This window comes from Palaemon carinicauda, chromosome 18 (assembly GCF_036898095.1).
Source record: "Palaemon carinicauda isolate YSFRI2023 chromosome 18, ASM3689809v2, whole genome shotgun sequence".
Taxonomy (NCBI): domain Eukaryota; kingdom Metazoa; phylum Arthropoda; class Malacostraca; order Decapoda; family Palaemonidae; genus Palaemon; species Palaemon carinicauda.
Genome location: NC_090742.1, coordinates 78,815,076 through 78,830,668, shown reverse-complemented (window position 1 = coordinate 78,830,668; position 15,593 = coordinate 78,815,076). Strand labels below are relative to the sequence as shown.

Genomic DNA, 15,593 nt, shown 5'->3' with positions numbered 1-15,593 from the left:
GCACGAGTGTTATCTCTATGTTTCTTCACCTTTAATAACTGGACACTTAGTGACACTTCACTTTACGTGTTGCACTGTGAGGTGTCAACACGTACACCCGATTCTTAACAGTCCCAATCAATTCACTGTTCCTTGCAGCGTAAGCGACAGGTTTTAGCACACTACCTGCCGCCCCCACATACCTTTTCAGCTCTTGCACTTGCTTCGCATAGTGTTTAAGAAACACTCTGGATGACTTCCATCCAGTATACGAGCGAAGGTGCTCAAAATCCATGTATTAGAAGAAGTTCAATGACGAAGCAATTTTTCTGGGATCATGACCTGCGGGTGTACTGTCAGGATCCGCTCTGTGAATGAAGTAGGTGATCTTCGCCCTTAGTTGTTTTATGGATAAGTTTGAGCCCGAGGTTTCTCCTTTAAAGAGCTGTCCTCCCCTGAAGTCTGAAGTTCTACGAAGATAGAACCTCATCCCGAGAAAGGGCCACTATTTCACTAACTAGAACAAACAAGAATATAACTTTTTGAGTCAGGTCTTTCAGAGAGCAGTCCTCATTGTTCACTGTTGAGGCAAAGTGTAGGACCTTATCCAAGGACCATGAGATGGGCTTCGGAGGTGCTGGAGGCCTAAGTCTAGCACAGGCCTTAGGGATCTTGTTAAAGATTTCATTGGATAAGTCTACTTGGAAGGCGTAAAGCAGAGGTCTAGTCAAGGCTGACTTACACGTTGTTATCGTGTTGGCTGCTAAACCTTGTCCATGAAAGTGAATAAAGAAGGATAAACAGAAATCTGTTGAGATGTCTTTAGGTCTTCTTGACCTGACAAAAGCAACCCACTTCTTCCAAGACGACACATATTGCCTTCTGGTAGATCTAGACTTTTATTCTTCTAAGAAGTCTATACTGTCTCTCAAGATCCGTAACCTTTTCTTAACTGCTAAGGAGAGAAAATCATGGGATGAAGGTTTTGGGTTTTCTGTGATGAAGCGAAGACAGTCGACTTCTATATTTGTCGAGTCAGAACTAGGTTCGGCAGAGGGACCAGCCTCAGCTTCAATTCCAATACTAGAGGAACCAATTGCTCTTCGGCCACTTGGGAGCCACAATGGCTGCCGTTCCCTGAAAGGATCTCAGCTTGTTGAGGACCTTCAACAGAAAGTTGGTTGGAGGGAACAGGTAAACGCAGGTCCATCTGTTCCAGTCGAGGGACATGGCGTCCACCGCTTCCACTAGAGGGTCCTCGTATGGGGCCACATAACGAGGTAGCTTCTTGTTGTCGCTCGTCCCGAAGAGGTCGATCTGCAGTTCTGGGACTTGACGTAAGATGAAGGAGAATGATCCTGCATCTAGGGACCATTCTGACTCTATCGGCGTGAGCCTGGACAGAGCGTCCGCCGTCACATTGCTGACCCTTGAAGGTGAACTGCTGATAAGTGCCATCTCTTCTTTTCCGCCAAGCGGAAGATGGCCAACATCACTTGGTTGATTTGGGTTGATCTCGAACCTTGACGATTCAAACATCTTACTATCACCTTGCTGTCCAGAATCTGTCTTATGTGGACTGAATGGCGAGGGGACAATTTCTTCAGCATGAGAAAGACAGCCATGGCTTCCAAAATCTTGATGTGGAAGGTCTTGAATAGGGAGGACCAAGTCCCTTGGACTTTCCGTTGGTGCGAGTGACCTCCCCATCCTTCCTTTGATGCATCTGTGTGGATGATGACTGAAGGTAGAGGTGGTTGCAAAGGCACCGACCTCTTCAGGTTCTTGGCCTTCGACCATAGCTTGAGAAGTGATCGTAGTCGAGTCGGTATCGGTCTTCTTAGATCTCTTCGAGCGTTTGATGCGTATCTCCTCCAGACTCCTAATGCATCCTTTAACTGTGCTCTTAGCACCGGGTCTGTCACTGATGCAAACTGAAGGGAGCCCAGCACACACACCTGTTGGTGTCTTGATATCCTGTCGGATTTCAGTAGTCTATTAACAGATCCCGCTATCTCTCTCCTCTTCTTTGGTGGAATGGAGAGACGGTGTGACTGTAAGTTCCAATGTATTCCAAGCCATTGAAACTTCTGAACTGGAGATAGTCGAGACTTTTTGACGTTGATCTTGAATCCCAGATGTTCCAGGAACTGGATCACTTTCTTGGATGCTTACATGCATTCCGTCTCGGATGCTGCCCACACCAGCCAATCGTCCAGGTAGGCTACCACCTGAACACCTTCTAGGTGTAGTTGTTGAACGACTGCATCTGCAAGCTTTGTAAAGATCCATGGGGTTATGTTTAGTCCGAAGGGCATGGCTCTGAAGACGTATTTCTTCTTCTGTAGCCTGAATCCTAGGTAGGAGGAGAGTGGGCAATTGATTGGACTATGCCAATAGGCATCTGCCATATCTATGGAGACTGTGTACGCCCGTTTTGGCAGCAGGGTCCTTATGTGTTGAAGGGTTAACCCCCTGAACTTGTAGTTTTCAATGAACTTGTTGAGTGGCGACAAGTCCAGAATGACTATGAGTTTGTCTGAGTCCTTCTTGGGAACACAAAACTGCCTTCCTTGAAATTTGATGGACTTTGCCCTTCTTATCACCGTTTGCTCAAGAGTTCTCAGGTATATTCTTCAAAGACGGGGGTGGAGTGTTGGAAGAATTGAGGAAATGATGGTGGAGCTGTCCTCCAGCTCCAACCTAGTCCGTTCTTGATTAGGCTTTGGGCCTCCGGTTCAGGCAGCAGCTCTTCCACTTAATGTAACCTAATTTCACTGTGAGGCAAGAGCTAAAATTTATACAATGTAAAGGTCAAATACTCAACTTTCTAGAGACAGAAGAGGCTGAAGATTGCATGAAAAAAATCCAATGAGATAAGCGAAAACACGAGAGCGAACAGGAAAATCACCGAGCTAGTAGCACTACGCTTAAAGGAATAAATATGGCGTATCAAGATGTATGTCCCCTGATATTATGCGATAACCTTGAGAGAAATTTTAAGGATATTTGTGCCAGGAGTTAGAATTCTGGAGACCTAAAGGTAAATTCTCTGGGAATATCACAGTAGTCAAATATACCCTAGGAAGCTACTTGAAGGAACCTTCCATCAGGACGACATGGCCTGAGTCCAACAAAAAAAAAAAATAATAATAATAATAATAATAATTATAATTACAATAATAATAACAATAACAATAGTAATAATAATAATAATGATAATAATAATAATAATAATAATAATAATAATAAAGGGATTTTGACGAAGGAAAAATCTATTTCTGGGCGAGAGACCCGTGCCGCCCAGTGAAATGCTCCTTTAGCACCATTTCTAAGGTAGGCCTATATAACTGCTGCAGTTATATACCTTAGAAATGGTGCTAAAGGAGCATTTCACTGGGCGGCACGGGTCGGAGCCCAGAAATAACAATAATAATAATAAAATAATAGAACTTATGAAATGTGATAATGTAAGATTCGTGTTTTTTTTATCGCTATTGGTCATATACTTCACTTTTCTTGAGATTATCTTGTCAAGACAGACCAAATATTTCTGAAGTAATCTTCAAATAACATTGTCCTTTCAAGATATTTTAGAAGTAATTTTTTCTGCATTAAAAAATAAAGGTACATAGTTTATATCATCTGAATATCATATTTGTTTTCAGACTGTTCTCAGTGGAGTCTGCCACATTCCGATGGTAATGGGTAGCTATTTGCATAATGGCCATCTAGGTTTATCTCTTGGCTTTTGTGCTCATCGTCTTCATCTCACCTTTGGTCCAGCATACTTGCTTTCTAAGAATAGCTCAGGATTGCATCATAAATATTTACCAAATACAGAGGTAAGTTTTAAACCTCAGTACTGTACTTTAGTACATGAAGTAATTTGATTGAATATTTACTGCATTATAAGCTTTATTAACATTTTAATTTACTCCAGGAATTAATAGTCATGTTGAAGTCAAATGATGATTTGTAGAAATATGGAAAATTGCAAAACCTGCAAAATCACAAATAGTGTTGATAAAATGCCTTTAATTTAGTTATATCAACAATGAGGGTTTTGTAGATAAATGTAAATTTCAAAGTACAGTACTCCTTTATAACTCCTCTCTGCCACTTTCAGCAACCTTTGTCCCTGGCTCATTTCTCTCTTGAATATAAACCTATTTAACTTATGCATTTCTCTTATAAGGATTTTGGTAGTTCTTGTTGATGTCTTTTAGAATATATATAGTATATTTCTTCCTTTTCTTGTGCATTTAGCATAGATGGATTTGAGTGGTCTTAGTGCTGCAGCTTTGGTTTATAAAAATTCCAGAATTTGAGAGAGAGAGAGAGAGAGAGAGAGAGAGAGAGAGAGAGAGAGAGAGAGAGAGAGAGAGAGAGAGAGAGAGAGAGAGAGAGAGAGAGAGAGAGAGAGAGAGATATCAACCTCTCCTCTGAACAAGTTTGTTTGTCAAAGTTCTGGATGGAGACAGTATAGCCTGTGCCGTCTTCTGTTAAAGAAGGAAACTTCATACTTTCGGTAGACTTGAAGGATGTATACATACAAGTTCCTGTTTGTCTTCTCAAAAGTACTTCCACTTTTCTCTTTACTGTACTACATACCAGTTCAAGAATGTTCTGCAGTGTGTGTATGGCTCTCCATGTGTTCACTTAGGTGTTCACCTTGGTAGTCACTTGGGCCTACTCGCAAGGGATAAGTCTGCCGACGTATCTCAATTATTCATTAATCCTGGCATTTTGCCACAATGTGTAGATTGTGGTAAACTGGGAGAAATTGAATCTCATACCCAAGCAGAAGTTGAAGCACCCGGGCATGCTGATACACATGGCAAAAGCAACAGACTATTGCATTAGCAGGCTCAGGGAGGTTGAGTGATCTTTCCTGTTAAAGACAAGTACCAGCTCGGCGCTGGCAATGTCTTCTCGGTCACCTTTTGTCTTTGAAAAAGCTCGTTCCTCACGGGTGACTCCACCAGAGATCCCTTAAATGGTCTGAAGGATCACTAGTCTTCTGTTCTGTTGAAGATTGCCTGGCCCTTTTGGCCAAACATGGGCTTTTGCAATCTTGCAGCACGTAGGTGTTTGGGTAGGATATATTGGGATAGGTAGTTGGGTAGGGGTTATTCTGCAACATTTATTTTAGGATATTGGGATAGGTTTTGGGTGGTGATTGGATGTTTGAAAAGGAGTGATTGACTGTGGAATATCATCCTATGAGCCCACTGGCTCCAGTCTGAGTTAGAGAGAAAGAGTTATAGTAGCAAGTCCCGATAAGTAGGAGAGCTCGGGAAGGAGTTGAAAGTTTGTAGTCAGAGAAGTTGATATAGGTGAAGTGAAAAACTTCATAGTGGTTTAAGCTTAAGTGTGAGATAGAGGGATAGTGTGAGATTTCAGCTGAGTAGGAGAGATCTGAAGAGGAGGAGTTATAGTGGTTTTAGTGGTAGAGATAGGGTGGAATATGAAATTCCTGTACCTGTAAATGATAAAGAAAAAGGGAGAGATAAAAAAAAAAAGAGGTAAAAATAAAGATTATTTTTGAGACAAACAAAGGGAGATGAAGGTGTAGATGGCTACACAGGCCGCTGTGCGGGTTGCCATCTGAAGAGAGAAAAATGTGTTGGAGGTCAAAAAGACCCCCCCCCCCCCCCCCCCCGATCCCTGCTCCACCCCCTGACCGACAACACAGGCCGCAGTGCGACAACTGGCTATCAGCCGAGAGGAGGGGAAGATGTGCTGGGAGTCAAAAAGGACCACAGACGACCCCGGCCACACCCCCAGACAGGCAACACAGGCCGCTTGTGCGACAACGGACTGCCAGCCCAGAGGAGAGAAAGATAAGGCCGCAGCCGCCAGCAATCCCCCAGCTCCCAGCACAGAATTGTAGAGAAGATAAGGTTTCTCTTTTAATTGCCACTTAGATTTTACGTCGACTTTGTTGCAACGTTATCTCGGTGGAGGGTAACTCCGGAGAAAGGCTGAGAGGGTATTGGGATTGTCAATGATATGCATGACAATTTCTGTTGCAGTAGCAGGAGTATTGGGATTAAGATCCTGCCGAAGTATGCTTGTTTCCTGACCTTGCTGTAAGATAGTGCTGTAAAGGTTCTTCTGTGTCCTGATTACAGTACTTGCATGGTCTAATTGGTCTATGCTGTGCTGCAGGGTCTTGGCCATTATCTAAGATGATCTGCCAGTTGCATAGATATCCCAGTCGCAGTCTGCAAATAATTACTGCGTCCTGGCGAGGTGTTTGTCTTGCAATTGGGTGTGGTAGTATGTTTGTAGCTTCAATGTACCACTTTGCAGATCTTGAGTCATCAAGGAAGGCTCTTCTAACTTCACTAGTCTTTTGAATGTAGCAGTAGGTAGCCATTTTATTTTGAATGGTTTTTAATGACTGTTGCAGAGTAATGCTGATAGTTTGGCACATTAAGGCCGATTTAGCTAGGTAGTTGGCCTCGTCGTTGCCAGAGATTCCTGTATGACTTGGTATACAATTCAAGGTGACTTGCCTGTTGTTTCTTTGGTGGAGCAGGGCTAAGAATTTAATTGCAATGATGAGGTGCACATTCTCTGTAGGTTCCTTGTTGCTGAGGGCTATCGTGGCTCCTCTGGAATCTGTATGGATCGTTGTGTTCCCGTTTTGTTGATTGGCAGAGTGTTCTAGGGCTTTTGCAATGGCCACTAGTTCAGTTTGCAATGTGGAGGCATGGTTGGAAAGTCTCCAGTTTGCTTTATATCCTGATGTAGAGATAACTGCAGCCGCGGCTGCAGGGATTGCACGGTCAACTGATCCATCTGTGTAGTAGGTATGAGGCGCAGGAGTGTTCCTGATTGCATTTTTTGCAGCTGCATTGAGTTGCTCTGGCATGCAGAGAGCCTTGCTTGCTGCTGGTAGGATAGTGAAGTTGTATTTGATGGGATCACATGCCCAGGGAGCAGGAGGGATGTAGCCCTCATACATTTGTTGTCCCTTGATTTTGTGAGCCTTGTTTTGCATCTGCATTCTTCTGAGTGTATCCAGTAGTTTCTTTGCATGGGAGCTGGGCGGACCTAGTTCTTCAGCAAGAGGTAGAAGCCTTTTTATTTTATCATTGAGTGGGCTTTTTCTGTCTGCAATGATTGACTTGAATATGATGCTGCTATTCCTTATGTCAATTCTGGCTGACAGGGAGATTAGGTTAGTTTCTGCTCTGAGTAGGCAGAGTCTTGTCCACATTGGAGAGCCACTGATGAGTCTCATGGCATTGTTTTGGACTACTTCTAATAATGCTTTTTGAGTGTCGGTCAATGCAGTAAGTGTGGGTGCTGCACAATCAATGTGGGATCGAATTGCTTGTAGGTAAAACAGCCTTAGGAGGTTGTTAGATACTCCTTGTTTAAGGGAGGTCATGCGTTTCATGGCTGATAGACGGATTTTTGCCTTCTCTCTGAGGTAGGTTACTTCATTAGCTGCTGACAGGGTTTTGCTAATGATTACCCCGAGATACATGAATTAACTCACCCATTCGATGTCCTCACCTCTCAGTGTGAAGTTTTGAGGGTTTTGCGAGTGTTTTATAGCCATTGCTTTGGTTTTGTTGGTATTGATCTTTAGGCCAAGATCATTGCATTTGGCTTGGATCATGTCAAGAGCTTTTTGCGTAATATTTCTGGCATGAGCTTTGTTTGGGCATACTATGCATATGTCATCTGCATATATGAATATCTCCACTCCTTTTGGGAGTTTTAGAGTGGCTAAGCTCTCCATCAGTAGATTGAACAGGTAGGGGCTGAGTATGCCTCCTTGTGGTGTTCTGTTTTCTAGGGGGATGAACTCAGTGGTTTTTCCTTTGAAAGTGACTCTGGCCTCTCGATTTTGTGTGTAGTTTCGAGTCTAGGCCAGTAAGTGTCCTTTCACTCTTTTCAACAAGTGTGAAGAGTATAGCTGGTGAGCTAGCTAGCTCAAAGGCTTTCTCGAGATCAAGGAATATGACAAAAGCTTTTTTGTTGTTAATTGTTGAGAGGACATCTGTGATGCATTCCTGAGTGCCTATGCCATTTCTGTAGGCATATAGGCGATGATGTAGTTGTCCTATTTTCCACTGCAGTCTATTGAGTACCATTCTCTCAGCTACTTTCTCTATGCAGCTTATCAAAGCTATAGGTCTGTAGGTATTTGGCTCCTTAGGTTTTGGAATAGGTTTGGTGTCCTGCTGGTTCCATGTGGTTGGACGTATGTCTTTCCGTATGGGTCCTGTTTATCAGATGCAGGTAGACCAATTTGGCATGGTTTCCCATGTTCCTCAGCATGCTATATGTGATGAGATCAGCTCCAGGGGCAGTGTCCTTCTTGCCTTTTGATGGGGCCGTATTTAGTTCTTCCATGGTATAGGGGTGATCAGTGTCATCTACCATGTTGCAGGCGGCTTCTATGATGTTGTTCCTGATTGGGAGCAGAGTTCTCTGCCTGTTGATGGTTGGCAGAGGTAGATTGATGCTTTTTGCTCTGTCCACAAAGTTGTTAGCAATCCTCTTGGCTTCAGCTAATGGGTCTGGGTGTGTAACTCTGGGTGTATTGTATTTCCCAGAGACTTAGTTAAACCAGCCCCATATTTTGGCTAGGGATGTGCTGAAGTTGACCTCGTTGCACCATGAGTACCATTTTGTCTAGTTTTACTTCCAGTGATACTTGTACAGAATGCTTGATGATCTCTACAAGTAGATTATGTAGTTCATCTGTTCTGTGTCTTCTGAGAAGTTTCCTGGTCCTGTTTATTCTAGTATTCATTTCTTTGATGCGGCTGTTATAGTACCAGGCATCCGCATGTTTCTTCTCAGAGTACTTTTTTTGTGGCATGGATACACTGGCTGCTACCTCTAGTTGTTTGCTGAAGTCGGTAGATAGGGTGGAGATATCATTATGCGGGTGTTTGATATATTCCAGAGCCCACTCTGTCATGGCTGTTTTGAATTTTTCCCAGTTAGCAAACTCTGGGTTCCACCTTTTTGGGGACGGAGGAGGAGGTGGGTATTTCTGCAATTCGAGTGTTACTTCAATGGCAAAGTGATCACTGATTAGTACAGGACGTGGTTGCCATTTAGCTCCTCTTTGTATGGCACTGGATAAGAAGGTAAGATCTAGACGACCTCCTTTTAGATGGATGGCTTCTGTGACGTTGTTGAGCAGTGCTACATCAGGATATTCTTGCAGTAGGGCATGCAAGTGTCTGCCAGTTTGATTTGTTTCTGATATTGAGTTCAGGAACTGATGATGAGCATTAAAGTCGCCTGCAATAATTGAGTCTTCGTTGGAGGCTTCTGCAAAGAGTGCCTCGGCATCGATATTGTTTGCTGGGGATTTGTATATGTTGTGGACTGTTAGCATTGTGGCTAGGAGAGATATCTGGATACTTAGCGTCTCTGCCTCGGTGCCACCGTCTATGCTTGGTAGTAGTTTGGAGGGGATACGCTGCTTTTAATGAGGGTAGTCAGTCCTCTTGTCGTTGGTGATTGATACGTTGTGTATACTTTGTATCCTGAGAACGTGAATGGTATGTTCTCATTAAGCAGAGTTTCTTGCAGTATGATAATGTCAAGGTTTTGCACTGAGGTTTGAGATTGAAGAAATGGAAGCTTGTTTCGAAGTCCACAAATATTCCATTGGAGCACTTTTACCCGAGTGTTTTGGTTGTTGCAAGTGGTTGTATGAGGTCCATTTGCAGTAGGAACTATGAAGGGAATAGAGCTCCTAGTTCCTTGGCGGCGTTGTCAAACACGAAGTCATCCAATGACTCCTGAGTGAATTTGATTTTGCGGGATCGCAAGAAGTTACGAAGGATGTTGCTGATGGCTGCCAGCAGAGCATTCATGGGACAAGCAGAGAGGTCGTACTCACTGCTGTCTATGTTGAAAGGTTGTTTGGAGGGGCGTGAGGCGCTAGATTTGCTTGTGGCGGTGGAAGGTAGGTTGGGAAATTCCTTTAGGGAGTGGGAAATGTTAGGTGTGTGAGTGGTTGGTGCAGAGGAGGGTGGGTTGGGTTCTGGTTGTTTTGGCTGGGTGACATTAGGAGAATTGGTTGGAGAGGTAAGTTTTAAAGGTGAGGGAGTGCGGGGAGTATGGGTTAGGGATCTTTTTTCTTTGGAAGGAGGTTTAGGAGGATGTTGAGGTTTAGGTGCTGGAGGGGGGGTTGGTGGAGAGGAAGGTTCAGGAATGGCATGTCTGGAAGGGTTAGGATTTTGTTGGGAGGTGTGGTTGGAAGGTGTAGGGTTTTGTTTAGTTGGAGGTGGCTGCATTCGACGCTGTTGACGTGGATGGAGGTTGCAGTGGCGGTCTGCTCCCTGACGGTCTGCTATTCTCTGAAGTCTGTGGGGGCATCTATCATGCCAAGCATTCCTCCACAGTTAGGGCAGCGGGCGATGGTTTTGTGCCCTGCTTTGTGCCTGGCAATACAATAGGCGGTGGGGTGCTGTCTGCTGCTGCAAACCCCACAGATCTCCAGACCTGTGCAGCGGGATTTATGGTGTCCAAACTTTTGACACCGGAAGCATCGAAGTGGCTCCTTGAAGTACTCTTTGGTGCGGAAGGTGCCCCAAAGGCCGAAGGATAGGTGAGGAGGGCGAGCTCCCTTGTGGACAGCCTCCAATTTGTGGGATCTACCTCCGGCTTTTCCCTCACATCTCTTGACAGTGATGATGGAGGGATGTGGAGCACTAGTTCCAGTGGAAGGTCGAGGTCATAGACAACGATGATGGTGGTGGGTCTCTCATTGATGTCCAGTTTTAGGATGTTTTCCTGTTGCTCTAGGTAGGTCTTTGTCTGCTCATCTTTGGCTGTTATGATCAGTTGTCCCCTGCGATTGGGACATATGGTCATGTTGAGGCAAGGATTGCTAGCTTCCATGGCAACTATGGCAGCATAGAATGTTATCCTGGGTCCTGGAGTAAAACTGAACTTGGAGTCTCCAGTTGCTGCTGTTTGCGAAGGTGGGTCTTGAGAGGGGGTATTCTTAGTCTCAGCTCCTTCTTGGGTCGCTGGTAGGTGGTCCGGGTTCTGCACGGGGTGGTCCCTTGAAGTTCCAGGGACTGGTTCCGTTGCAGGTGATTGAGGGCGCTTTGCATGGCTCCTCAAAGTAAGGCCTCTGGGTTTCTTGATCCTCCCCCTCTCCACTCTTGTTTGAGGAGAAGAGGTGGGGATAGGGGATGAACCCCTTTCTGCCATTGCAGAACGTGATGGTGGTCTTCAGCTGTCGAACGATGCATACTGCAGGTGTCGTCTCAATAAAGAAATAAAAGAAAACTAAAATCAAGACTAAGTTAAGTCTTGAAAAATCGCGAACACTGAAATAACTCTACGGGAAATGCAGTGAAAATTTCAGTTACTCGCTGGTTAAAGTCGATCCTTTCACTAGCTTGTTAGTGAAGAGGATGATCACTAGTCAGCCAACAGAATCTCCCATTCCTTCCTGTTCCACTGGGACAAGGGGTTCGGGACAATCTGACCTGGTGGCTCGACGAGGACAACCTTAACAGGGGAGTCCCAATCGACTCTATGCCTCCGGACATGCAACTGTTCTCGGATGCATCTAAGGAGGGGTGGGGAGCAAACCTGGATGACTTTGTTGTCTCAGGGGTGCGGAACTAAGAAAAAAGGCATCTGCACATCGTCTTCGAGAGGCAAGTAGCCTTTTGAGGGTTGCAAGCATTGCATAATGTTTGAGGCACTCTGTAGTGTTGATGAGAGATGACAACACTGTACAATAGTGGCCTACTTCAACAAGCAAGGGGGCATAGTCTCACACCCTCATTTTGGCCAGACAAAGCAGATACACATCAGGGTGGTGTTTCTTGCTTTGGAGCTGTCAGCAAGGTACACTCCAGGCAAGAGATATGTACCAGTTGACACTCCAGTTGCCAGGGGCAGGTTGTAGGTACAGAGTGGTCTATTGTACATCCTCTTGTAGCAGAAAGGCTTCTTTCACTGTGGGGCTAGACAGGGATTGACTTGTTTGCCACGCTTGAACAGTAAGCTCCCCGTGTTTTTCTCTCCCATTCCAGACCCATGTGCATTGTTCGAAGATGACTTCAAACCACCACAGGATCATCCAGACATTTATGCCTTAATGCCATTCAGCATGATCCAGCCTGTAACCTGCAGCGTGTGCCGACGATTCCGCGCAGGACAGTTCAGCGCCGACAGTTCAGCGCTGCCAATTCAGCGAATGACAATTCAGCTTAGAATCAATTCAGCGCATGACAATTTAGCACAACGATAAATCAGCACAAGGACAATTCAGTGCAAAAATGCACATACATTCACCCTTATCTTATTATTAGCATATAAAGATTATTATTATTATTATTATAATTATTATTATTATTATTATTATTATTATTATTGTTGTTGTTGTAATTCATGGTTTTTAACAATAACAACCACTGAATAAATAAAGAAAGTTATAGTACAAGCTTAGGACGGTATATATTCCTTTTTCTGGAATACAGTTGTTTATAAACATTTGCTTAGTTAAAACTGAAAAGCCAGCCTTATGGAGCGGATTTTATCGGAGAAAGGACACGAACGTATTCTATTAAATGGATTTTGCTATCGTTTGGATAGAAAACTTCGGAATGGAAAAGAGTTTTGGCGTTGTACACAAGACATATTCATATGAAAAGGCATTAAGAACTATTTTGAATCTATACCCGGATCTGACGCCAGCCACTATGCTATGTGATTTTGAAAAGGCTTTCCAAAATGCATTTTCAAGAGTTTTTGTAGGAACGTAAATAAGCGGTTGTTTTTTCCACCTTGCTCAGTGTATATGGAGAAAAATACAAGCATTGAATCTTACCCAGGTTTATGTAAGTGACGAACATATTCGTCAACACTGTAAGATGTTGGTGGCCTTAGCTTTTGTGCCTGCTGACGATGTTTGTGATGTGTTTGAATCATTGCAAGATGTTATGCCTCCGGAATTGGAAGAGTTAACAAATTATTTCGAGGACACATGGATTGGTCGTCTATTCCGTCGTCAAAGAAGAGATGCGGTTTTTAAACCCGAAGTATGGACTGTTTTTGATCGAGTGCAGGTCGACCTACCTTAGACCAATAATTCATTAGAAGGGTGGCACCGAAGTCTTCAGTTAACATTGGGTCATAACCATCCAACCTTTTATAAGTTTGTCGAGTTTCTTAAACTAGAGCAAGATAGCATAGAGAAAAGAATACTGAGAATAAGAGCTGGACACGACGATGGTAGAAAAAAACCAAAATACTAAGGGACAGCTAAGGCAATAAAAACGCTTGTTATTGAGTATGGAAGTCGATTTGATTGATAAATTGGAATACTTACAAAATATAAGCTACCTCATTGAATTGAAGAAATAAATTAATTCATTTCTTTTTACATATACTGTATGTATCATTTTCAATATGTAAATTTAATAAATCTTTTATATCACTTTTTATATATTATCAATAAAGTGTTAAAACTTTTTGCTGAATTTCCTTGTAGTTGCTTCCTTATGCTGACTTGTTACTGTGTTGAATTGCTCTTATGCTGAATTGTCATTCATTAAACCGTGTGTGCCTTTTGGCGCCGAATTGTCCTTGTGCTGATTTGTCCTAGGGTTGAATTGTCATGCGCTGAATTGATTCTAAGCTGAATTGATTCTAAGCTGAATTGTCATTCGCTGAATTGGCAGCGCTGAATTGTCTGCGCTGAATTATCCAGTGCGGAATTGTCGGTGTACCAACCTGCAGAGCTACTACCAAACCGTGGAGTCCTTCTTAGATCTTCATGGGTGGAGACTATCCAGCATCTCTGAGTGAAAGGCTTTTCGCGAAGCGCTGCACAAGAGATGTCTTAGTATCTCCGATCTTCTACAGCTGTCTACTGGGGCATGTTCTACGACTGGTGATGTAGAAGGAAAATTTCCCCAGTCAGTGAAACTGTAGCACAGATCACATGTTTCCATATCTTCTTTCACTAAGAAGTGCCTCTCGGTCGTGGCAGTCAAATGTTACCGTTTAATATTGAGTGTGGTCTTCCAACTGAAGGGTAAATGCCTCCCTCCATCATGGAAGTAGTCTGTGCTAGTCAGGAGCTTCGAACAAACTTGCACACTATGGAATCTCAGGCCTCCGGAGTAGGATGTGATTTTGGTCCTCAAGGCTGTTACGTTTAGCCCATTCCAGCCTTTGAGGAGGTAGTCAGATAGGGATCTAACTCACAAGACTGTCTTTCTGCTAGCGCTAACGTCAGCGAAGGGAGTTGGCTAGTTGCACGGTTTCCTGTCATATGAAGTCGCCGATGCCGGGGGTGGGGGGGGGGGGGGGTTTAGAGGCCTCTCACTTTTGTGCCGGACTTAGAGCAACTCGCTCTTTCTACGTTCATGAGATAATCCATAGAGCATGCCTGGACTGACCAGAGAATTGAGGTGCCAGCTAGGACTGGGGCTCATGAGATCAAGAATATGGCCCCACCCTTGGTTTTAGGAGTAACTTGTTAGTGGGCCAAGTGCTGAAAGCCAATGTCTGAAAAAGGCAGACCACCCTCACGGCCTTCTATTGTGGGAGTTTACCAAAAAGTCCCTTAACACCTTTATGCTGGGAAATGTTGTGGCTGCTCAGGTTTTTGTGTAACCAGCCCAGTTTCCACTTGGGACAAGGATGCTTCTCATCTATGGTAACATGTCTGTAATGAACGTTGGTATAATTGGCTCTTCTTCATTTTTTGCCCTCCCCGTCCTCTTGGGGGACAAAGTGATTGAAACATTAAAGGTCAGACCAGACGCTGATATGTTTTACTTCAGAGCGCCATTCTTTAAGTATGGAGTAGTATTATCTCTACATTCTCGTGTAACAAGCAAGGGATCATGGATCTTTTAATACCACCCCATTGATCATCAAACTTGCTATTTGATTTCAACTGATGTACCCTTTGGGGGAGAGGGATCTCCACAAGTTTTGATCAAGCCCATATAAAAATGAACAACCTATGTACTATCAGTCTTTCGTCTACAGTATATGTAAGACAGACATGAGGTGGTAGTGCTCCTCAGTTCACTTCTTCACAGATAAAGCATTGATTGTGTCCAAGGAAGAAAATTGAACCTAAAAGTTTTGGTTCCCAGGGACTTCCAACCCGGCAAATAGTTTCACTAATTAAAGGACGAAGATTTGTGTTTGTGTAGAAAAAAAATGACAAATTTTCAAAAGACACTTGTATTTTTTCTAGCCATACAAACCTGAGTCCTATAATCAGACTTTTTTTTTCCCTCCTCAACTACCCCTCTTAGAACTGAGATGAAAGATCAAAACTGAGGAATATCTGACTAGAAATGGGATGGAGCTCCTGGCCCCACACCCTTGGCAGTTGACTAACTGCTTGTTATCAAACTGTAACAACCAATTCTGGCTTGTGCTGAAAGAATCTCCCTAATTAAAGGACTTGACTTTGTACGGCTAGGAAAATTACAAATTAAGAAAATTAGTCATTGTACGTGTAACTCAGTAAAGGATACAACAGATGTGAAAGCATTTATGATGATGATAATTCTCCCAAGTATCAAAGAAGCCTATTATATAGAAGTAATATTTTTGCCCCTAGCAAGGCTTTC

At 43.6% G+C, this 15,593-nt stretch overlaps 1 protein-coding gene across 1 annotated transcript in view; it reads left to right on the top strand.

The window, feature by feature from the left end:
* fsd (fates-shifted) overlaps positions 1-15,593 on the top strand; it is a 407,209-nt gene that overhangs the window by 357,336 nt on the left and 34,280 nt on the right. Inside the window, exon 6 of the mRNA XM_068391723.1 lies at positions 3,648-3,824. Coding sequence (XP_068247824.1) covers positions 3,648-3,824 — 177 coding nt within the window. The remainder of the gene's footprint in view (positions 1-3,647; positions 3,825-15,593) is intronic.